Source organism: Pagrus major, chromosome 20, assembly GCF_040436345.1.
Source record: "Pagrus major chromosome 20, Pma_NU_1.0".
Lineage (NCBI taxonomy): Eukaryota > Metazoa > Chordata > Actinopteri > Spariformes > Sparidae > Pagrus > Pagrus major.
In genome coordinates this window covers 1,787,824-1,813,691 of record NC_133234.1, presented here as the reverse complement: position 1 = coordinate 1,813,691, position 25,868 = coordinate 1,787,824, and the positions used below count along the sequence as shown (strand labels likewise).

General features: G+C 41.6%; 2 protein-coding genes across 5 annotated transcripts in view; one reads left to right on the top strand and one right to left on the bottom strand.

The window, feature by feature from the left end:
• shisa6 (shisa family member 6) overlaps positions 1-3,925 on the top strand; it is a 69,869-nt gene extending 65,944 nt beyond the window's left edge. The window contains exons 7-9 of the mRNA XM_073490294.1: positions 186-338; positions 2,757-2,860; positions 3,077-3,925. Of these exons, the coding sequence (XP_073346395.1) occupies positions 186-338; positions 2,757-2,860; positions 3,077-3,925 (1,106 nt within the window). The remainder of the gene's footprint in view (positions 1-185; positions 339-2,756; positions 2,861-3,076) is intronic.
• A 10,604-nt stretch (positions 3,926-14,529) lies between these two features.
• dnah9 (dynein, axonemal, heavy chain 9) overlaps positions 14,530-25,868 on the bottom strand; it is a 174,669-nt gene continuing 163,330 nt past the window's right edge. For all 4 annotated transcript variants that reach the window (XM_073489481.1, XM_073489483.1, XM_073489484.1 and 1 more), the window contains 4 exons: positions 23,420-23,602; positions 19,063-19,316; positions 18,846-18,981; positions 14,530-17,229 (listed from right to left, as the gene is read on the bottom strand). In XM_073489481.1, coding sequence (XP_073345582.1) covers positions 17,002-17,229; positions 18,846-18,981; positions 19,063-19,316; positions 23,420-23,602 — 801 coding nt within the window. In that variant the 3' untranslated portion in view covers positions 14,530-17,001. The remainder of the gene's footprint in view (positions 17,230-18,845; positions 18,982-19,062; positions 19,317-23,419; positions 23,603-25,868) is intronic.

The window sequence follows — 25,868 nt, the reverse complement described above, 5'->3', positions numbered from 1 at the left end:
TTGTAAAACTAAAACTCCAGCCTGCCCTCCAGCTCAATCCTCCCTTCTTTACCTCAGCAGGTGGTCTTCCATGATGGTCTGATCCTCGCTGGTTTTCTTTGCGGGAGTGGGGGGGTAGGAGAAGCCAGCCTGCCCATTTTTCTCTTCCCTTTTCTGTGTCTGTATATGTATGTATGTGTCTCCAGAAAACAATCGGATAAGCGGCATCCTGACCTCGCAGACGGAGCCCTACGACCTGTCTTTCTCACGCTCCTTCCAGAGCCTGTCTCACCTGCCGCCCTCCTATGAGGCGGCCGTCAAAGCCGACCTCAACCGATTCTCATCCCTGAAGAAACTCAGTAGGTCCAAGTTCACTGCACTAATGCAAGAGTAGGCTCCCTGCCCTGATGCCCTGCATGAAAAAAAACCTGCATTACGTGTGCTCTCCTGACTGCTGACTGGGACTTACTGAGTGGCTCCGAAGTGTTTCAACTGTGAAAAAAATTGGCTGCTATACTGAGGACATCCAACAATCTAAAAAAGTTGCGGCTCGGGCTTAGTGGTAGGTTGGAGGCTTGATCCCGGACTTCTCCTGTACATGTGCTTGAGTGTGAAAGCTGCGACAACATTCAGCAATCACACAGCAGTTTGGTCAGGAATTGTTCAGTCTAACCAAAAAAAAAGTGCTCTGAAGCATTTTTCTGGAGATTTACAACTCCCCATTGAGTAAACATTTCTGTGGATGAAAGTGGCTTTGAATCAGAATCAGAAAATACCCATTTCTCAAGTCTGAGCCGTCATGAAATCAGCCTAGTCATCTCACGAAACTATGAGTCATTGAAATTCCATGCTTCCCTTGTCTCCACTTAAAGGCTGCAGCCACTATTTCTCTTGGAGCGTATAACTACATTAAGCGGCTTCTTATGCCTGGCCCGGCTCGGTATTGATTTAGTGGTGCTACGCTGGATTTCTGCTGCGTAATGAGGTCTCATCTCATGATATTCTCCAAGTGGAACGCAAATATTCCTTAAGGCTTGTGTAATTTCATCATGACTGCCCCACTTCACTGCTGGCTTGCAGTCAAAGTGAAGGATGACGATCTACAACTCATCCCGTCAGGGCTCGCTCCACACTGGCTCCCACTCATAGCTGCCAGGCACCATTTCAGACTAAATGGTAAGACGGGTTTGCAGGACGCAGTGCTATTTACTGGTCCTCAGTTGTAACGGGACAAAAACAAAACATTACGGTCCTTTTTGCTTGAAGAATGCTGATGAGAATTAACATGATCGTTTTTGATAGGTGGTAAAACAAAACCAAATGAATTTAATTGTCAAAGATTGTAGCCGGCAAAAGAGACGCAGTGTTGAAAAGGAAAGATATCCTAAGGCAGTGTCCTTCAGTCTTCCCAACTTTCTTTCTGCTTCCAAAGCAAATTATTTGTTGCAGCAAATAGCCAAAAGGCTCCACAGTTTCTTTTTGTTGCTCAACTAGTGTGTGCACACTGATAGATCATGTTGGATTGTGCTGGAGGGAAGATAGAGCAGCATTTTCATTGTCAGGATAATAAAAGAGAAGAATGCTACTGCTTATTAATGCAAATTGGTATCAAACTGAAGAAAAGCATTTAGCCCATTGCAGCGCAGGACAGTATACATCGCCAGTTATTCATTCACTCTATGGTAATATGGTTGATGAGTTTGCAATGCCCTGCCCAGATCTTGAAGACTATTATACTTGAGAAAGGAACATCTTGTTTTTATTATCTCTCATAATGAATCGATTTGCAGCGAGCACCCGAGGCTCGCTGCTGAAGGGGATTTTGGCTGGGTGTAATCTTGACAGGTGGTGTGAACACTGCTGCACCCATTATTGAAAAAGACAGGCTGAGACTCAGAGTCCCCTACGAATTCTCAATAAGGTGGAGAGGTCTGCTCTCCATAATTTATTCCCACTATATAAATGACATTAGTGTTCACCCCTGATTTAGTATGATGGTTAAACATTCATGCTGATGTTCAGAAGGAATAAAGAATCAGCTTCTTGGTAACACTGGACTTATAAATGTTCCATTTTTGTCTGTTTTTATGCTGCATTGTCTGACAGAGTTTTTGTAAATGTGCATCATCGTGTGTGTGGTTATGTATTCAAAGACAAGTCTTTATGCATGTTGTGTGGCATGATGCTACAGTCACTCCTACACTTTACTGTCTTTGGAAATGTATTCTTTTTTTATCTGCTTCTAAATGCATGTTGTAGTTGTTTGTACACATGAATAAGGATGAAACACCCATTCAAGGACATTAAAACAATTGCAATTCTCAATGTGAAGTGATTGTGCAATAATACTATTAGCTTTCCAGCATGTATACATGAGGTGCCTGTGTGCTTCCCTTCATATCTGTATGATATGACCATGTTTGTTTATAGACTTTCACATGACCTTTGAAAAGTTTGCCCCCACAGCCAGAACTGCCTTTAGAATCCAAGATGAAGCCTGGATGTGTGGATGTTATGTGCCTAGCATGTAATATACTCTGACTGCAGTTCCTCTGTCTCTCTCTGTTTTCTATTCCCCTCCATGAGCTTGAAAAGGTGAAACACAGATGGTTCCGCCAACACTATCCTCTGCATTGTGTGCAATGAGCTCCAATCCCACTTTATCCGATTTCTCCCCTTGCATTCTAACACCCACCCATGTTTTCTCTTGCTTTCCCTCCCTGAATCTCCTCTTCACCTCTTGCTTCTGTTTTTTCTTATTCTCGTCTCCTCTGCAGCAGATAAAGAAGTCGAAGACTACTACACTCGTAAGCGCCACCTGCCCGACCTGGCAGCAAGAGGCACTCTTCCCTTGCATGTTCTCAAAATCGGTCAAGACCAGGTGGGTACACAAGTGTGCAGGCGTCTAAACAAGGTCGTGTTCTTTGCTTTTTATGCATCTATGAGGCAAAGCAAGTGTGCTATCTCTTAGTCCCCCGATTTGAATCGGCTAGAAGCTATAGCTGGGCTTTTCACTTCTCTTTGCAGTCTTGGGTGGCCGAGCCTATTACCCCTCAGCTTGTGAATAAACTCTCCTCATTCATCTTTTTCTCAACAGCACCGGGAACAGCAACAGCAGCTCCAGAGCCAGCCCCCACAGTCCTCCATCTCCCAGGCCCCTCCCCAGTCACAGTCTTCACAGCAGCAGTCTCAGCAAAGGCAGAGGCCCCGTCGTGTCCAGAGGGCCATGTCCCAGGATCGAGTCCTGTCCCCGCAGAGTGCCCCACAGCAGGATTATAGCATGTCTACTAATGGTATGTCGCCGTACGGAGGAAGGATCCTCTCAGATGAACAGCTCCTGTCCGCAGAACGTCTTCGATCCCAGGAGCGCCTTCTTCCACAGGATCGCCACCACACTTCCCAAGATCGGCTGTACTCCAAGGACCGCATTTACTCCAAGGACCGACTCCTGTCGCAGGACCACCTCTACTCAAAAGACCGCCACTACTCTCAAGACCGCCTCTATTCACAAGAGCGCCTGTACTCACAAGACCGCCTCCTATCCCAGGATCCTCTGCTCTCACCGGACAAGCTGATGATGTCGCTAAAGCGCGGCATGGTCAGCAGCATCTCTGGCGGGTTCCGTGGCAGCGACATGTCAATGTCACGTGCCATCTCCCACACAGACGTGTTCATACCAACCACGCCTCTTATGGATCGCTACAAGATGACCAAAATGCACTCCCATCCCAGTGCCTCGAATAATGGCGGCGGTGGGGCATCGGGAGGGGGAGGCAGCGGGCACTCCAACACTTTAGCCATGAACCAGACAGCAACTAAGAGGCAGGCGTTTGCCTCCAGACGGACTCATACTGTGGAGCAGCTCCACTACATCCCACAGCACCACCAGCAGCAGCAACAGCCACAGCACTACCGCACAGGCAGCAAGACTGAGGTGACTGTGTAACGGCAGCCAGGGCTAACTGAACTGCACAGGAAGAAGCACTGCTGTGTGCCAGGGGGTGGGGCTGATTGAGGTACATGGGTACACTGGCCTTCTTTGAGAGTAGGATGGTGGCAATTTCACTTTCTTTGACTGAGGTTCCTGCAAAGTCAGAGGTTCCAGGACCAAGAACATCCACTTACTGTGAGAGACCGGAAAAATTAGCTACACTGTACACTGCATACACAGCCCCAGCTAGATCTGAAGCCAGAGAGGGTCGTGGATGGGGGAGGTGTGATATTATCCAGCTAACTTGCCTACTATTATTTCCACTGTCTTGATTACCCAATTCATCCACGGGCTACGGCCTCATTCTGTGTATGTTTTAGTGAAAAAACACTGATTGTGTCTGTTCAAGCCTTTATCGGCCCCCTTTGTCCAACAAATCTATTCTGTGACCTTTTCTGGCAAATCTCAAAGGGCTTTGCATGGTTAAACACATAGACCGATTCCTCCGTGACTTCTGTTGTGCAACACAACACCACCACAGGTGATGAACTAGGATGAGCCTGTAATAACTTTATAAATATATAAATAAATGAATAAAAAACAACCATTTGTACGCCCTGTCCTACTCATAGCTCTAGAGAATCTCAATGAGAGAAACTGAAATGGATGTTATTAGCACTTCTATCTGGTGCCTCTGACAGATGTTCCATTTCTACAAATGAAGTGGTTTTGTGGGTTACAAAGCACAATCAATAAAAAAAATATTCTGTTCTGTTTTTGATTTTGTTTCTGAGTTTGAATAGTGATGGCTAGCTTGTTTTGTTCTTAAAGCAATGGCAGGTTTTTTTGCTTCCAGTAGATGATTGTAAATAAGCTATTCTAGAAACAGTATTATGGACAAGTCTGTACTGGATGGACTTTGTATTAGACTGTCTGTTTTCAATAGATTCTTAAAAAACAACTATAAATCATCACTGTTTCGTGAGTTCAGAATAGAAACCCACTTAACCAAGTATTTGACAGGATAAATTAATACTATACTGTGTGTGTCTTTGCAAAACTGTTTGTAGGACGAGAAGTGAATGAATGTGTTGTTGCTAACAGATATACCACTGTTCATATTTGGATGTAGACTGTGTTCCATTGACATCAGAGGAGTTGAACATCATGGAAATGGATTACAATGCTTGTTATAGTAGGGTCAAATAAACCATCCATATTTTTCTAAACATTCAACATCGTTTCTTGTTGATATTTTGATGTCTGTGTTCTGTGCTTGCTTCAAAAAATTGGTATCTAAGTATACAATCATTTTTCTTGAAGTCAGTTAGTTCTTCTGCTAAGTTGTTGGTATTTTTGGTTTCATGGGGCGATGTGTTACATTTGGCGAAAGTCAGACAGCCCACATAGTTTCAGCTAGGAGAAGTAAAAGCAACAAGTTCTCTACTTAGTCTAATAAGTAAAACACAAACTCACAACATTTCAGGAACACTTCTATGAAGCCCATGTTGATAATGCATTATAATGCCCTATAATACATTAACATATGTGTTTAAATGCACCTATATTGCTGTATAATCGTACAAACATGAACATGAATATTCATAATGCTTTATAACAATTACCGTAACTCATTGTTACACCAATGTTTATAATAAATAATTTCATTCAAATGCTGTATATTAATTTTACAGAATTTGTGTGCTGTTCTCGCATCAACTTAATCTTTTAACTTAAACTTAATCTATTTTTTTTTTACTGAAAGCAAACAATGACCAGGTATCGTCATTTATGTATAATCAACTTGTCATGTATTACACCCACCTTGAACACAGGGATTTTTCTACTGTACAATGGCCACTTTCAGTAACTTATACACATACATAATAGCAATTATAAAGGATTTAAAATGATTATATTACATTAATTATATTAGATTGTATTACATGATCATTTTTAACAAAGTATTGATACTTCACATTATAAATCATTAAAATGCTTAATGTGAATAGTTATGATTGTGTATAAATATTGGCTCATTATAACGCATTATAAGTACGTTCATAAAGCATTAAAGACATCAGTGTCACAATGACATGATTATATTTATAAAGCATTATGAATATTCATGAGTGCTTATAACTAATTATGCAGCATTACAATATAAGTACATAATGTGTTATAATGCATAATAGTTATGGGCTTCATAGAAAAGGTTATTGTCCTGGTCAGAGCCGCTGTAAATCACCTCTGTACTGTTTCTGACATCTCCAAACCGGCACCCATCTGTCTCAGAGGCTGTGTTCAGTCGCATTCTGCTGTCCAGCTGATGATGAACTGAGCCTGGTTGCCTGTGGTGTCCAGGCAGACTCCAGTCAGCTAATAGGGCCACTAGCTCTAATCATAACATAGCTAATTAGCTAACGGCAGCTATCTATAGCCCAACGTAGCTACGGCAAAGAGTATAGTGAGCAGCAGCTGTCAGTTACTCCAGTGATATGCAGCTACCTTCTACCTTCTGTTGGTCAGAGCTAACCCATTAATGTTCATGTTCAGTAAGTGTTTATTTAAGGGGCTTTAGTTATTTCATCTCTCTGGCCGTGCGTTTTACTCTTCACTTTAAATTTTGTTATCTTCTCCTGGTTTTAACCTACATGTTTTGACATGCATATCAGAACACACTTACTGGACATGCTTTTTGATTGACCCACTGAAACCTAGGAAAGAGACAGTCCATCAATTTTACAAATAAAGGTCTAGTTTAGGTGTCAAATTACTCATCAGTAGATGGACTACTCAGCTGTTGATGTCTTTTGTGGCTCCTGATGATGATGTCATCAGGGGCCTATCACGACTTGGGCTAAGAGACAACATTTATGACATAAAGGTTGCATTCAAAGCTTGGGCATGGGCAAAATAGGGCCTACACTATCAAGTAACATTCTGGAAGCCATAAATACATTGAGCCATAAATACTTCAAGTCAAAAATCAGTCTCTTTCAATTTGTCTCTCATGAGTCCCCCAACTTTATGGAAATTTAATACTAAATCTGTAGACCCATGACCCTTTAAAGGGACAGTTCACCCCAAAATCAAAAATACATATTTTTCCTCTTATCTGTGGTGCTATGTATCCAACTAGATTGAGTTGCTGAGTTTTGCAGATATCAGCCGTAGAGATGTCTTCTCTCTTTCAAATATAATGGAACTCGATGGGACTCAGCTTGTGGTGCAAAAGAATACATTTGAAATTCACAGACCTTGATCTATTCTCTTTTTACCAAACTATACCTGCCAAACGTATCACCACACAAATGTATTTGCTATGAGCACTACAAGCCAAGTGCCATCTAGTTCCATTATATTAAAGAAATGACACCGCTGATAACTCACACCAAAACTGTCTAGATGGAAAAATGTCACTACAGGACGAGGAAAGGTTTGTATTTTTGATTTTGTCCTTTTAGAACTGTCCCTTTAAGATTTTGTAGCATTATGAAAATTAATTTGTACTTCTTGCTTTGCACCTGAAAACAAAATAGGTTGTTTGCAGTAGTTTGAACAAGCAACAAATGTGGTAGTTTTAAGGATAGTTAAATTCAATTCTCCTCTTCATAACCTCCAGTTAACGAGCTTGCGGTGTGTAAACATTCATGTCGTTGCTGCACACTGAAATGTAATACAGTCAGCGAGATTTCTCTTCCTCCAGAACAGCGCTGCCTCAAAAGAATTTTTTTTTATACAATTACAACTCCAATCTGTAAAAGGTTTTCTTTTATAGAGGTGGGGGTCTGTCACCTTATCTGACAGTATGTCACAGCCAGACCCATATCTTTAACTGACAGTGTCACCATGATGTATGGCACCAGTGTCGGCCAGGGCAGTATTTCAATTTGACATCAGAATTAATATGGTTGACTTTAATGCTGGTCAGTGCAATTTCAGACCTTCTTTAAATTCATGGCAATCTGTGGGTGCGAACGACAACTCTCACAGCAAACAACGGCGCCTGCAATTGCACTCCTCCACAAACACACAAGGAAATAAAAGGGACAAGAAAAAAGCGGAATAAGTTTGGGTTTCCAATTTACACTGATCCTCTGGCCCATCAGCATTTAAATGAAAATATGAATCTGCAATCAAAAACAATCTATGGATGGGAAAGTCGCTGAAGTGTGAGAGGTAAGATGGCTACGATAGCCTGAGAAAAGCACTGCAACTCAAGCGGAGGGAAGAGGAGCAAACTGGCCGAGAACAGGGCTTTCCATTAAATAATCAGCAGCTTTCGGCAACCGTCTTTCCACATCTCATATTGCACACGTTTCCCCAACAATGTATTTCATTACCTGTCTCTTCCACTTTTAATACAAACATGATCCGAGGACAGGGGGCATATTTTGTTGGTTAAATATTTAACTTGTGCTCTGTGTAGTTCTCCATTTGTCCCTTGCTTTGCGGTCCCGGCGGTGCTGTCAGTGAGCTCTGCCAGAGAGAGTGTCATGTCTGGATTTGAAATAGAAAGAAATCTTTGAGTTTTGATCATCAGAAAGTTTCCCACAATGTATTTCTGGGGACAAACTTTCTGGATTAATCTCTCCTCTGGTCTGCAAAGTCAAGAAGGATGAAAAAGGTGACAGGTCCGAAACCGAAATCTTATAAAATGAAAAGCACTCTGGTGCACTCTGAGATAACAACGGAGGGAAAAGATTCCCGTTGTTCAGTTTTTTTCTGTGTTTGTATTAAAAGCTGAAGATCAGAAGAACATAACAGAGGCCCGCACACTGCCAACACATCCACCATATTGCGCAGACATCCAGTAGACTGTGTAGTTTGGTTTAACAGCCTTCTGTTCAAGTGCATCGGCTCCTCTGTCTCTCAAACTGGGAGGTCAAGTGCTCGTCACTTTCCTCTCTTCCCGCTTTTCCTTCCACAACCACTCCTGTCTGCTCACTTCAGAACAGCAGACTCCATCACTTTAGTCGAGCACACACTGACCCTGCTTTGTGAAGTGTCAGCTGACATCAGAGGCACACACAGAAGACATAAAAAAACAAATAGTACCGGGCACTGTCAGCTGCAATGCCCTGAGAAGTTAGTTGTTCATGTCCCATAGAAAAGGAATAGGGATGACGTTCACTGATGCACCGCGGTCAGTGTGTGTTCGCTCTGAGTTGCTGTGCAAAACAAAACTAAAGTTAACAACTAAGCAAAAAACAAAGAAACTGAAAAACCCATATATATTTAAATCAATCCTGCAAATAGCAAAATGTAATGAAAATGGTTATCGTGCTTTCCATAATAATGGGGAAAAATGCTAAGTATGTAAACCTTTGTACTGTAAATGGACTTTTGTTTCCTTGGTAGAACCCTGATGCTTTGTAATAGAAAGTGTTGTATTTGCACCTTTATTACAGAAACTTATGTCATTTAGTTTTCTTTTCTTTGACTAATGTTCATTCCTAGTTTTATTTTAGGAGAATATTACTTGTAAAATATTGATTTTGTTTTTCCAAAAAGCATGAAAAGGTGAAAGTACTTTTTGCCCCAACAAGCTTTCCCACTGAGGTAGGACGGTAGTCCTCAGAGTGCTCAGCTGATTGCTGTGTGGCCAAGGTAATACGCCTGAAGGCGACTCAGATCCGCTTTTCTCTGGATTCTGGTGGCTGGACCGTCAGAGGACACATTTTAATCATTTTCACATTTCTGCAAACATGTATAAGTTCAAATTTGCACCCTGTGTCATTTCAAAATGTCTACATTATGTGTCATGTCATGTTAACTTCAGTGTGTGAGGGGACTGTTTAATTTAAGAGGTGCAGGGATGGTGGTAGCTCCATGAGGTGGCTGACGTGCCAGGGACCACTATTTGAGGTGTCGTTTCAAAACTTTTAAGCATGAAACCACTGACTGATTTTTAAGGAGAGGTTGGGATATTTCCAGCCATGTCTGTGTTGACAGAAACAGGTATTTTAAGCCAAAACATGATCTTTTCCAAACCCTCACCAAATGGGTTGTGTGCCTAAATCTAACTACACCATAAGCACAGTGTTGTCACATCAGAAAATCGAACCAGAAGAAACAAAGTTTCAACATGTCTGTGGTTTGCAAAACATACACTCCCAACCTTTATTCTGGCAATTGGGTTCAGTTTACCCTCTGCCCTCACTATCAATATATTAGATCTCTGTGCATCATATCTCTTCTCAAATTCTAGACTACTGTTTGTAGTCTGTTTCACATACTGTATATAACGTAACTGAAGTTACAGAAGAAACAGTTATTTTAAACCAAAACACAATGTTTTCCTAAACCTACCCAAACTGCGAGTGTATGATAAATGCCTGGTAGGCCTGTCGCTATTACACTACAACAGTCACATTGCTCTGGGAACAGTGATATTTTTTTGTTGTTTTGGGAGTCACTGGTGATCGACGTGTCTGTCAGAGTAGATCCCAGCACTGGCTAAATCCTGGTAAGCCACCAGTAAATACTAAGCTTAGCAAGACTGCATTCAGCACTTTGACACTTTATAAATGGAAGGAACTTCAAAGGATGCTAAAAGTTGAAAGACTCTCTGAAGAGATCTTGATCTCAATGAGGTTTCCTGATTTACGCAGCTGAACAGCAACATGTCAGGTGGCAGCGAGCAAAAACAAGGGCTTACCTATTAGAATTATCAGACGAGTATCCAAATGCGGAATGAAGCGAGCAAAAACAGGTGTGCCCGTGATTTATGGTAGAGTGCCATGGGAGATGACCTGACGTTTATGCTGTTGGAAGCCAAAAAAAATTAAAACCTTCAAACATTAAGCAGCAGTACTTCTTTCTAAAAACAATGACTCCGGATCATCCTTTCTTATATTTACAGGAGAAATAATCCCTATGAAGACAGCATGTCCTGTGGTTTATCCAGAGCAGCACAGTCCAGGCAGACAGATACCTTATACTGACCCTCAACTCACTCTTTTAATATATCTAATTATAAACTGGATTTGATTATAGAATTTCAAAATGATCTCAATCAGTTCAAAATTCAAAATCAGACAAAAATAATAAGTGGGACTATACTAGCCACATAATGTTCAGTGTGTTAGTTAGTGCCAGCTTGAATGTGGATGGAGATAATCATTGCCATTATGAGTCACAGTAAGCTCCTAACATGCACACAGTAGGTGCTGTTGCTGTGACTAGTTTCTGCCTGACTGCTCTAAACGTGCCCCACATCACCGTCCTCTCCCTGCTTATCTCCCCGCATGCAGGACCCAACCCCAGTTATTTGTGATAATCCACAGATTGTAGGCAGCTAACAGACATTTGTTTTACGACAGATGCCAGATTCAGATAAACATTTAATTAGCAACTCATCAGCTCTGTCAAAGCCAATTACCCCAGTCTCCAGCCCTCGCCAAAAACTGCTCCTCTCGCAGTTGGTCTGCACAGCAGCTGACTCTGCTGGCTGCGGCGGGACGCGAGGAGCCAGAGGCAGCGCAGAGCCGAGGCCCCCACACTGCACCGGGATTGTGAGCGGCTAATCCAGCCATTCTGCCACTGCCGACTCTTGCGGGTCAGAGCAGTGAGGAGAATGGTTTAGATAGAATTACAGGCAGAGACAACATCGTGCTATTTATCAGCACTTTACACGCCTGTTGTGAAAATTACTGCTAGCGAGGTGTCTTGGCAGCACTTTTGGTTGTCACGACAGCACATTTCTCAGTGCTCAGAAGGAGTGTGATGTGAATTTCGGGAGGCATGGCGGACACACTGTTTGGCTGACAAGTGATCTCTGGGCAGCGTAGTGCGAAAACAGCACAGAAGTGACTGCTTAGCACCAAAGATTCAGCCGAAAAGAATAAATTATTGACAGAAAGTAGCGATGAAAGTCTGCATTCCACCAAATGAGCACAAGATAATTAGCCTGCCCTCCTGTTAGATGATCAACATTCAGGTATATATGTATGTAGAACATGTAAAGAATGTCGTGGTGGATGGTACAAAGATATTCAAGGCATCACCTCTGTAGTTATTTGTCAGTGTTGAGCCCTGCAATCATGTTATCACATTTCACTCAAAGGAGAGGTCTGCATGCTTACATATCATCAACACCAAGGCATCTCTATAGCATTCACATTATAAAGCTTCTCTGCACTGACCTGTAACCTAGCAACCGCCTGACGTCTTACACAAGCACATGATTAAAGGTACCTTCTTTTCAATTCTGAGCATGAACCCCTTTGATAGATTTCCCCCCTTCGACTCCAGCATTCTCTCCTCACTAGCATGCCAAGAACACTCATATTACCTACAAATATGAAATATGAATCGCCACGCTGTTTGTAGCCTTTTGAGACCAGGGGTCTGTAGCTGCCGCGCTCTGCAAAGCCCCATCATTAACTGCTCTGGAGAGGTGTTATGCATCTGGCTTTCCATGTCATACCAGGACAGTGGTTTATCTTTAGAGGTGGTTGGAGGACTCTTTGGTCTAGGAGAAGCTCATCTTCTGGGCCCTACACCATTCCATGAGCATAAATAAAGGATATATGCCGGTGCTTAAGAGCTGGGAAGATGGTGTACTTTTTTTAGAAAGTGCAAAGCTGAAACCAAAAAAGCATAATTATAAAGGACAGAAAACAGAACATTTGTCGGCTTTGACATAAACTACAAATGTTAGCATGCCAAAAAAACCTAGCTACAGAAGTGACCAAGTGTACTTCCAAATAGTCCATCTTTAGGCAGCCACAAAGAAACTTTGTTTTAGTGCCGTACCACCAGACTACAGAGCAGCTCCTTTCTTCAGGATGTGACACTACTCAATTCATCCTCAGCCCTCCACCTTAATAGTTTTTACTTTTATGATATATCTGATCCAAATAGGTCAGAATCCAACCCAGTGAAGGCATTATGAATTTATATGATTAGATGGTAATATAGCCAAGCTTCCTACTGATGGTCTCATTTGCCTTTGTATATCATATATTAAATGGAGGCTGTTCCATATAACCAGTTAAAACTCAGGATGAACAATGTGATATCTGATCTTCCTACTTATCTGTACCGATCAATACTTTACGATCAAGTACCTGTAAAACATTCCCATCAGCCTCATCTGTACTTTAGTGCTGTAAGTACGCTAACACACTAAAATAACATGGGGAACACGCTAAACATAACTGCTAAACATCAGCATTTTTTGCCATTGTGTGTCAGCATGCTAAACTTAGCTAGTAACTTGCTCTACAGTAAGCATTCGAACAAAGCTACCTTGGAACAAATAATTTAATGACTTAACTACCTAATCAGTAACACGGTAACAAGGCTGCTCTTTTATTTCCATGTCTTATACATGGATCAGAAATGGTGAGGATACTGTTTTTAGCTTTCTCTCAGGTAGTCACCAAGTGCATACAGGGATTTTTACTAGGTTCTAAGGTAGGTTTAAGTTATATACAAAAAGCTAGCAATAGCTATAAGGGTTAGGACAATTATTTTAAAGGTGCCACCTCATCATCCCCCAAACATATAGGAGGCAGCATGTCACCAGAGTATCCACTACCTACTCATGTAGCTGCTTTGAAATGAAGTTAAAACTCTAAATTCCTCATATGCTGTTGATCTTATTACATTTTTAGTGAGTTTTGATTTATTTTAAACTAAAATTCTTCCATATTGCTCCTTTAAGGGTTAGAGAGGTCCTGACAACTAACCTGTTGTTCCCTCCTGTCAGCGGCCATGCTAGCGACTTCTAATAGGTAGCTAGCATGATCTATTAGCAGCTACCTGCTCTGCTACTATCAACATTTCAGCTGGCGAATTTGACAATCATCAGAAATGATGAGCTTTCTTCTGTTGTTTATGTCTGTGTGAAACCTCAGACTCAGCTGTGCCATGGTGAAACGGAGAGCTTGGCGTAGAAAGGTGTAGCAACAGTAACTAACAGTGAGGGACTTCATCACATTAGAACATGCTTGCAGCAGCACTGCTGCACTACAGGCCAAACTGTTTCTCCACACTACAGTTGCATGGGTACTGTGCATGTGCGCACAGGCAGAATCTATTTCCATAATGCCACCTGAAGGTGTAATTTGGGAGTTCTACATAAATTGCCTCACCCTGCATCATTACTTTCCCCCTCCTACTTCCCCTCATCTGCTCCTCCTCCTCCTCCTCACACCTCTCTGTCTCTGTGTGCGTTGTTAAGGCTCTCCAATAACAGGATGAAGGAGACGCCGGGGAACCTGGGCTGAGGCAGCAAGAGAACAAGAAAGAAAGGAGGAGGCAGATATTTTAGGGCCAGGCTATACTGTAGTGTGTGCGTGCGTGTGTGCGTGCGTGCGTGCGTGCGTGTGTGCGCATCTACTGTACATTGAGGGATACCTGTGTGACACCCCACACTTTCTGCTTTGGAAAGGGATGTGTAATCTCAAATGGGGGAAGAGGGAGGAAGAAAGGAGTGAAGTGGAAGGAGGAGGCAAGAGAGGGGGAGAGAGTTGGTCTAAAGACTCGGAAGAGAAGCGGCAGGACTGGGAGACTGGAAACGGGAGATACGGGATGACTGCATATTGTCACTAAAATGGGATATATTGTAGAGTATGAGAAAATAAACCTACATGCACAATCTGGAATGACAAGATAAAGCATCTTTATTCTGGAAGTTTCTGGAAGAAAGCGGAAATTCATTTAAAGTTTTTTGTATACATACAAAAATATAGACTGTATATGATCATTTAAGACATGATTATGTGATTAGAAAATGTGCAGGTAGTTTAACAGATTTGGATCCAGCTACAATGTGTGAAATCACCCAATAGTTAAATTTATTCTGTGATATTCCCCAAACAGCTTCAGCATTATAACACCTCCTCAAGTGACTCACAGATACATGATATTACTAGGATTTATTTTCAAACGCATACAGATAATTAGCATTTTAATAACTTAGAAACAGTAGCTCGAACAAGATCTTCAAAGTAGTTGTGGGTGATTTTAACATTTTACTATTGGAGGTTTAGAAAGCTGCATTTAAAGGCAAGGAGACAGTGGAATCTTTGAATAGCAAAAAAGGAACAATGAGAGAGCTTTGACAGAAGAAATTCATTTGGGCAAATGGAGAAAATCTGAAAGATTTGTGGTGATCAGATGTGCATTAATAATGCAGTGCAATGTGAAATGAAATATGTAACTTTTGTAACAGTGGTCACTGTGGCCACAGGGGGTAATTACAGGGTATGGCATGGAGAATTACTCTTAATCTCCTAAGATTCTCTTGAATCAGGTGGTTTAAAGAGTTGTTGGAGTAGTGAGACTCTCCGGGGACGACCACAACCTGCAGCTGACAGTACTGAGTGAGCATGAATTACAGTGAATAGTACATTTTTCCAGCTGACTACTACTGGCTGTCTGAGCTGCTATGGCATATTACAGACATCACTGGTTGAGGATTGTTACCTATATAGGTATCCATCTATCAAGCAGTGATAATGGTGAGGCGAGGTGTCTGCACAAGCCTGGAAGATAATAAAAGACACCCTCAGCACTATCATGATGATGATGTTGAATGTTTATTTTTGTCACTTGATTATGTATTCATTAGTTGTACAGTTTTTGTGTTTTTTGCATGTAGCACAGGGAACTACAACTGGAATTTCTTTCGACAATCTTGTGTTGAAAAATAACTATTAAACTAATCTTGACAAAAACTGATAAAATTTATACATTTCAGCAGAAACTGAATATTGAAAACAAGGTCTGGTGTTTTTTCTACTGTAGCACCTGTTCCAGTCAGACTTTAACAAAGTTAGTGGAAGTCTTTGCTGGGTGACAGACCCAAACACCGCGTCACAATAACTCCAATACAAACACTGAAAAGTAACTTTTATTAAAGGGGCCTTTAAATGCGTTTTTAAAAGTCTGTTTGACTTGATATTATGTCTGCATGACTGTTCATGAATGGTATGATGTCATATCATAGAGAAATATTGGCTTGCTACAAGTCTTTATTTAGTTTGTTTCTCTGATAACCGTCTTTTGTGTTTTTTACCTGCATGTGTTTGTTGGTTGGTTGGTTGGTTTGTGGGCATGATTACACAAAAGCTATTAAACTACAGAACTTGGATGGAGGATGGATCTCTGCCCAGAACAGACCCCATTAACTTTTGGCGTGATCTGAATTAAGGAACGGATCCAGGAATCTTTTCTCACTTTCTTTAACATTGAGAGATTTTGTTAATTTTTCAGATAATAATGTATAGATCTCAATGAAAAAAAAAAATCAGGTTATTTCAGTGGCTGGTTTCTATGAGTGAGTACAAGTTGACACAGATCCTTATAAAAATATATCATTCTCCACAACACAGTGGAGATTATGTTTCCATCTGCCTGTCTTAGTGGTTGGTTGTTACAGACCTGGTGAGCTTAAGCAGTCATGGGTGGTTTAAAATTTAGAGTGACACAAGGCTATTGAATTTGATATTGGATTAGATATGTGCTCCACTTAGTGCCATTCTAATATTTGAGATGTGTTTTGCATTGACTTAAGTTTTAAAAATGTTACAAGTGCAGTTATGTTACATGCACTGACTACCTTCTTACAGTACAAGCAAGGTAATCTGGTCTGTGGTGTGACCCTTGCTTAGCATGTTTTACCAGTCCCTCAAAAAGAGAAAGGCACTACAACAAACATGTCTCCTCAATATATTGTATACAATATATCAATAATATTGGAACAATATGTATGTAAAATATGTAAAGTACTATATATTGTTTTACTTGTGTGATGAACCCAATGAAAAGTTGATCTGTGACATGCTAAAACTTAGCAACAAGTAGCACAAGTAGAGATGAGTTATAAAGAAGGTAAACTGACTCAGTAATCAGTCAGTCACACGGCAGTATCTATTGCTAACAGTAGCCATCAAAAGCTTGTGGTCCTACCAGACAAGGCAAGAAGTAAAACCCCTGAGAGCGCTGAATTGAGCGAGGATGTGTTTTGTTTCTTCTGAACTAACCTTTCTGTTTGGAAGAGGAAGACTGTTATCTCTTCTGACAAATCTAACCCTGTTGGCACCATAACCACCACAATAAAACACAAACTCCTGCTAGATCTGCAGAAGCAAGGCCACTCCAGCTAAAGTCCACTTAGAGGAATTTTCTTTGGTCTTCAGGTTGAAGGTCCAAACATACGTGGGTCCCCTCTGGCGGGTCTTATAGACAGGACACTGGTACACATTCCTGTTCTCCTGTTTGTCCACAGGAATGGCCCTGATGAAGATGACCGGCATGGTCGGGGTGAGCTCTTTGAGGCGGGCGTCTACAATCATGCCAGTCTGAAAGAGAAAGACAGTTCAGAGAGGAGTGGAGAGAGGAGGAAGGAGGGAGGTGTGTGGGGGGATGACAAGCCAGTCAACCACAGACAGAAACATATCACAGAGCTGAAGGAAGTTATAAATTAGTTTGAGGCGCAGTGAAAACTTCATCCACACTCTGTACTTGCCATTGAAGCTGCAATTAATAATATTCTTTTGTAGGAGGGAAAAAAAATAACTGTTTGACTAATCTTAGGTCGGCACCATTGCGTTAGATTTCCACAATGTTGTGGCATCCTTGAGAAGTGGTGAAAGTCAGCAGAGTTTGAGTCGAAGTCATGCTGCCCTGCCTTAGAATACACACTCTATAAACACACTGAAACAGAGTGGTCTGTCTCATTAATTAATCCTCCTACACTTAGCGCCTGACAAACAGAAGTTTCACCATGCATGCACAGTGACTTTCAGGAATGAATGTAAATCCTGATGACTTTGGAAAGCTCAGAGGACACAGCCCTAATTGCGTCGGCATTCGCTGTTAAACTTTAAAGAGGCGTTAAATACCAATAACTTTGTGTCTGTTTGGGTAATGATGGGTAGGTTAAAGCAGCTGAGATTCAATGTGGTTTTGTTTAATGATGCTGTAAATACACCGTTTCTACGGTTACAGATATCTATCTTTATTGTATAATCTCACAACATATCGAGAGAATGTTCATCAACATTAAATTATGTCCATCACATGACCTCACAAGCTTCCCCTGTGTAATGTCTGAATTTCTATCATATCTATTCAGCACACAAGGTGTTTATCATACACACCATCTCGCTGTCTTTGATGTCTGAACCCCTCTGAATAAAATGCAAGCTTCATTAATATAGATGAGTAAGTTTATCATAAATCTTTGACTTTTACTGCTGCACAGAGCTGCGTCCAGATGGAGCGCTGCTTTCTCTCCTATTCACTCTCTGCTACTCACGGCCAGTGGCACAGGACTGGCCTTGGGGCTGAGAGGAGGACATGAAGAGAGTAAGAGGAGGAGGAGGTGGAGGAGAGCGGAGGAGTCTTGAGGAGAAGCCGCCCGGCCCGTCTGTCCGCCTGTCTATTTGCCTGCGTCTCCAACTTTAATGAAGAAAAAAGGAACCACTCCTCTAAAGGGCGATCTAAGTGTTCAAGTGCACACTCTGCACATTCCCTAATTAAGAAGTCTACAGGGATGCTCCTTGAAAGCTGGGCGCATATACAGTAGCTGTGTGTATGTAGATAGATAGAGCCCTGGGACGCTGAGTAATGCACTGCGCTCCCAGAGCTGAACGCAAGCGGGATGCAAAGCAGAAAATTAAGCCACAAAGGGAACGTGGAGGCCCTTCAGGGGCAAAATATCGAAGTTACTCTCCTTGACTGAAATTTAAAGATGCATTTTGAGGTGAGCTCACCTTATGTTCACGTGTTTCTATAATCCATCATCGGAAGTAGTGTGTGTACAGGAATGTTCTGTACGAGGTGCTTGTGAATCAAAGTGCATTGTTTTTGATTTTGTATCCATGCCTTCCCTGCGGACTACATGTCAGATCGGCTATTTGCTACTTCTATGTGAAGTCAGCCCAATAAAGAAATCAATGAATGACTCATGTACCTGCGTGTCCCAGCGTGCACCCTCCATGTACAGCCCGTGTACGTAGGCCCCTTCACGTGGTGGGACACTGAAGTCCTCACGGTTCTTCTTGGTGACGTCACACTGCAGAGACATGCGGTCCAGGGGCCACTCGTTCCTGTCATTCAAACACACTGTATGAAACCACATTCTTTAAATCACATTTCAACCCTCACGTCATAATGCACACCAACCCTACCTTCGAGCCATGGTCTGCATGATGGCTGTGAGGAAGGACTGCGGGTTGAAGAAGCCAGCCAGCCACACAACAGAGGGCAAGACGAAGTCCGCTGACCAGTTTTCCAGCTCCTTGATCCTGGCCAGCAGGTCAGTGAACCACAGGGCCAGGCCAGACATGGAGGGGTAGGCCCGCTTGGTCCAACTGTCTGGCACCATGTCCAGGAAGATGGCATTCTGGAGGTTCTCCATGTCACTGGTCATCGTCAGCTCTCCCTGAGGGGTGCAGGCCACAGGAAGGGAGAACATTTAATTTCCAACTTTAATCATCCATTTTGTAGTCAAACATCATTTTTAAATTAATTGTTAATATTTGTATAACTGACAGGAAGAAATGAGATTTCCTTGGAGTAAATCAGTAAGTCTCATTTAAGGGGGAAATCTGCTATTTTTAAACATAGTTCCTATGTTTACATATTTTTGTGTGTGAATGACTAAGGTAGGTATAAAAAAGTTTTGGAATCAGTCCAGTCGCCTCATCTGGCAGCCACAACAGGGGCTGGATGGCTGCAGTAATCCTATGGGTATAGAAAGGATCCCTGCAGAGAGACCTTTTTGTTAAAGGGTCAGATCTTTGTTTTTTTTAACCAGAAACAGCTGTGCCCTCGTGAAACAGACGGTAGTAGGAATTTGGCAAATAAGTAATACAGGGCTAGCTAACGAACTGCTAACATAAAAGCCAGCCAGGCTCATGCTAGCACTAGGCTAAGCTAAAGGAAGCACAGGGCTAAGCCACAATAGCTTCTTCTGTTTTTGACTCTTTGAGGTTAACAATGTCAGGATGGTTCAAGCGTCGTCAGCGCAAAGTTCAACAAAGTTAAATTTGATGTAAAAAATGATTGTGGATTTACTTCATTAATGTGCCCAAATACACTGATTGGAGTAATTTCTCTGGAATATTAAACTGTTTAAAAATGTTGCTGTGACCCCACATTCGAATAACAATTAACATATTTTTTCTGCTTTATTTTAAAAAATATACATTACATTGAAGATAGCCAGTGTATCTATTGACGCTATCTAACTGTCAGTGTCAGGGCTGGCCAAAGTGAGGCCTGAGAGCCAAGGTGGCCGGCTGTAAAGTAAAGTAAAAATAAAAATCAATTAAAAAATTCATCATAATGTTTATTTGGAGGTAAAAATGCTCTTTAAACACACAGTATGTAATTTCTTGTTGTCTTCATCGTTAAACAACCACCATTGTTGATGAAATGATCTATCTTCAGGAGTCTGGCAGAAATGTTCACAGAAGAGGTAATGTTTTAAAGTCTTATTCATTGGGCTCTGGGTTGAATTTACTTTGTCACTCAACAGGTTACAGCGATGTTTAATCAGCAGAGCCTGACCGAGCTGGTGATGTCAGCAAGAACGCTGTTCTGCCAGTCGCTAATTGAATGTAGTTGTACCTCCCAAGGACGGAGTTTGAACTTGGCATACTCTGGAACGCCTCATGTTTGTAGATAAGAATATCATGGCTAAAAAAGCTAATGTGGGTCGTGGTACAAAGACTGCAGCTGTTTTTGTGTTGTGTCATCGTTGCTGTCTGACTATAAAATTAACATTTCACCCTTTTGGGTACTTATCTTTTGCTCAAGGCGAGCACAGGGTGTGTAATTGAAAGATCTGTGTGCTGTAGCAGAAATACAAGATTCAATTTCATCTCAGACAGAAATAAATTTTATTACTGCTATAATTTGAATTCTACAGTGTTTGCTGTGCTTTGATGAACAGACTGCTTGTGGATATTAGAGAAATCTTTTGTATACTCTGGCTTTTATCCTCTTTCTGATCATCTGGATAATAGCTGTTTTAATTAGGACGGCTATTCTCAGTGTTGACAGATGCTGCTGCCTCTTTTGTACAGAAAAGTTCTTGGTTGGTTTGTGAATTTTTATTACAGAAAAGAAGCAGGAGTTCAGTGTGTCACTTCCTGTTTGTCTCAGCAGCTAAACATTAGAGGTGACACCTCCCAGCCGCAAAAAAGGTGTGGAACGGTAACAGGCCCTCAGAAACTACTGATGCATACATAAACATGAAGACAAGCACACCACACCAGATAAGGAAACATGCTGTAAGATAGCCAAGAGAAGATGGCTCTGTGGAGTAATGGGACAGAATAGCAGTGAAAGCAGTGGGTTGCTTCACCACTGAGACTGCAGCTGATGTATTGCTGATGTATAGATACCCATATGTGACAGTCATAACAATTTGTTATGAGAGTGATAAGGTTCTGCAGATTGATCTACATCTGTGGGTTTACCGGGAACCTTTCACCCTCACAACAGTCCTCAGAATAATCCTGATCCGTCACTTTTGACACTGTGGCACTATGAAGCTGCACCATCTCACCAAGGCTAGCATCCTGATAGTTCCTATTTATTCCACTATAAAGACGAAATATGATTCCATTTGCTGGTACAATGGTCTACATGGCTTTTAAATCACTGAGCCGATTTATTGAGGCTTGTAGTGTCGGGAGATCGAAGCTTCATAACTCTCGACAAACGCTTTTACACATTTTTCCCCCCTTCTTTCTCTTTTCGTTTGTTGTTAACACACGACTCGGTTAGGCTTGACACACAGAGCGCAGACGTCTCATTCCTCTGTAAGCCAGATCTCTGAGTCATTCTGAAGACTGGGCTTCCGACAAACAACGGAGAAAAAAGGTTTAGTTATGCAGGAATACTAATGCAGCAGCATGTCACAGTCAACAGCAGCCGAGCCAATGACGTGTGAATCGTAGGTGTTGAGGATAATTGAGGGTTTTGTGGTGGATTTAGAGGGACAGATGACTAGAAGTTTATTTGATTTATGTTTAAGGTATTTAGCTCGCAACACCATTCCTGCTGAGCCTGCTCATCTATGGACACCTGAGGGGGATTGAGGTGGTTCCAGGGAGTCCCTAACCTGGTGAGAAATGAGCCCCATTCGGACAGGATTAAAGTTACAGGGGGAAATAGTCACTGTGCTCCTCTGTGATTTAACCCATGGCTCCTGATGGCCTTTTAACCATCAGGAAATGATGAGATTTGGTCTGTAATAGACATAACATGATGTGTTACAGCACAGAGCCAGAAAAGGGTTATGTTACAGTGATATGTTTCCATCACAGCAGATCGGAGCTGCAGCTTATAAATATCTGTGACTACTGCAGAGTTGTGAAACCAGTTGTACTCTTTCCCATTACAGGGTAACTCCACAATTCTACACATTAAAGTGTGTTTACAGGCATTGGGGACTTCTACTGTGAACAAAGTAGTATAAAGTCTTTTGTGGCTCCAGAGGAAGCTGCATGTCGTCTGATAAACTGACTCCTGTGATGTCACTCAATGGCTGAGTTGCATTGTGGGTAATGTAGGCACCAGGTTTTAAAAAGCAGTCCACTGGTCTAACATTACACTCCTTTAAACACTGTTGGACTCATTCTGGACAGTTTAAAAACAAATGATTAAAATGGATACAGCAGAACAAAGATATCACCTTTTTATTCAAAACCTGGTACCCACAATGCAACTTAGCCACTGAGTGACATCACTGGAGGAAATGTATCAGATTACATGCAGCTTCCTCTGGAGCCACAAAAGACTTTATACTACTTTTTTCACATATGCAGTAGTACTCCCTGAGACCTGTCAACACACATTAATGTGTAAAAGTAGTGGAGTTAGCCTTTAAAGACAAAAGCCAGATGTCAGATGGCGTTAGTGGGTTATTTGTGAAAGGGTTATTAGAGTCAGAAATGGTGCTCCCCGGAGTTGTAAATCAAGTCAAATCTATGAAACATGAAACACATACTGATCTCACTCAGTGTCACCCACTCACACGGGATGTCATTTTTTTTTTTAGGTATTATGGATATGTTGAAAACAGGAACTGTTTTGATGAGATGGTTGTTTGAATGTAAAAGTTTTGATTTCTTTCTAATTTCCCTGAATGGAAATACATAGAACTACATCTGTTATTACTTTTCTTTTTTTCTTTCTTTTGAAATTTGAATGATTAGATGCAAATATAGTAACAATATTCCTTTCATTTCTACATTTTTAAAATTCTATAAACAAAATAAAAAATTGTTGTCAGCAAACTCAACCATAGTCCTGTACAGGTCAGAGGTTGGGCCCCTAATAACAGGTCACATCTTGAGATGATCATGAGATGGGAAGAAAACAGATATGCAACATTATTTTCTATTCATTTAACATATTTTTCTCTAATCTTTCCTCTTTTGTGAGATATTTACTAATTTGACCTCTTCGGGCCTCAAACAGTTATTTAATGTAACAATGTGAGGAGTTTGGCTCCCACTCCAGCCTCCTCACCTTGAGTCCCAGGCTGAGCTCTCGCAGGGAGCGTCTGATCTCCTGTGTGAGGAGGTTCATGCGCTCACACTCCTGCAGCGCCACCACCTGGTACGGAGTCCTCTCCTCCGCCTTCCCCAGCAGCTCGGCCATGTTGAACTCCTCCGGGAGCTTCTCCATGATCTCCTCCAGCACCGCTCGCACCTGGTAATTAATTGAAGGAACAAGCAAGTGTGTCAATGAGTGATTGACTGAACTGGCAGTAAAATATATTGTTTGATCCATTCTACTGTTACAGTTTAAGATACCCCAGGCAACAAACACAAAGGGGAGAGAATGCTCATTGAAATAAAAGACTCACGAGAGATTGGGGTTATCTGTGTCAGATAAACTCAGTACTGCCAACGCTGACAGCCTGAGAAACTGTTACAGTTTGAAACAGACAGTTTCATAAATATTCATGAAGATATATTTTGCAAGGCAGCTCTTTGTTTTCGATAACAGTCTAATCCCTCCAGAAAATCAATGCTCACATCATATTTTTGTGGGTAAGTGATGAAAGCTAACGTCTGTGTCAACATTTTCCCAAGGCAACCAGCATTAGCAATCAATCAACGGATTAGGTGCCGAACAAAGGATATGAGGTCATCATATCTATGGATTTTTCAGTTCGAATATCTGATCTGAGTTTGGCAGCGTCTGAGCACACTGAATACAAAGTGAGCCTCGTTGGTAAACTCTGCATGGCTGTCATCTGTAAAGACAGGAGTATCCAGGCTTGCAAGCCGGAAAGGTCACACATCATAATACATCGAACACACACACACACACACACACACACACACACACACACGAACACACACACACACACACACACACACACACACACACGCACACACACACACACACAAGAGCAATCCGTGGCTAAGCTTGTTGATATAGAGTGTTTAGTAGAGCAATACTACCTGTTAAATTACGCTAAAGAAGCTGTTGTTGCTGGTGACTGCACTACCTCTCCATGCCCCGTTTATTATTTTATATTAAGACGCTGGGTTAATTGGTGACAGCGTAGTTTCTTTTGTTATTTGCACTATTTTTTTCTTAGCTTAGCGTACTCAATAAAACCGGCCAGCTAACGTAGTTTCAAACTTCAGAGGCTGAACACAACTAAGTTACGGACATGTGCGGAGACAGAGACATGGGGCATGTCAGACACTCGCCTGGCAGGGAAGCAAGTTGCCAGGTCCCTTTACTGGTGATGGTCAAAAACAGAACTTAGCCAACAACTCCTGCCATTTCCCCCGAAATCTAAACAGAACTCTGGTCAGACTAGCTTCACCTCAGACTGTTACAGTCAATCTGCCAGTGAAACACAGAGTCTCTCCCCGCCAGTCCCTCTTCACTGCTGCCCTGTGAACAGCATCAAAGTCAATTTGCAGCACCAGTCATATTTATCACATTTCCAAATGCACTGTACTTTATAATTAGGCCTTCATCCAAACAAAGATGGTTGCAGGACAGGAGGAGTCACAGCTTGAGGAAGGTTAAAAATCTGTTTTTTATTGTGCAGCAGAACAAGTATTTTTCATCCAGATGGTTCAGAACAGCTGTAAGAGTTGTTAAATGACAGTCTGGGTTTGTCAGACATTTTTAGGGTATTTGTCTTTCAGAAAAACTGGATGATTACCACTGTGAGTGGAATGTAATGCTGCTACATGAGAGAAGCACACTGGGCTAAACCTGATGAAATGTTGTCAAAATCTAACCTCATTACTCATAATGTACAATGTTTTGCATTGATCATTAAGGATCAATAGTGTTTTAATTTGTGCCTAAGAACCGCTGTATCATTCACAAGCATGAAACTAGCCCTGCCCTTATCAACAAAGAAGAGATTTTAGAGGAGGAATCAAGCTGATAAGTTTTTTTAAAAAGCCTGACTTACATTTTGCTGCTAGTTTCAAGCACCAATAAGCATACATTACTTTTTAACAAAGCTAACAGTCAACCAAGACCCCTTTTTATGGTATTAAAAAAGTGACACTTGCTCCATTGAGGGGGTGCACTCTCTGACAGAATTATTTGTTTGAGCTTTTATACTCAAATAAGCTTCTTTTCAGAGCAGTACTGAACCAGAAAATGCACCAGAAAATGCCACCCCTGTAAAAATCACCCTGGGTGCTGTCAGAGGCCCCAAACAGTTGGTCTGCAATTTATTTTAAATTCAGTGTGCAGCAGCTACAGCAAATGTCACCTGTTGTCATCATGCATTTAAGATTTGGCGCTCTGGCCCAGAGTTCAGTGAGACAGGCGACTTTGTGAAAGACCTCAGTTTTGCTCAGGATATCTCCACACACCATGTATGAGGGCTTCACTTTTGTATGTATGAGGGCTTCACTTTTCACCTTTTCAAACTATCATTAGAATTATAACTTCAGGTGAAATGCCGTATTAATAATATCATTCACTT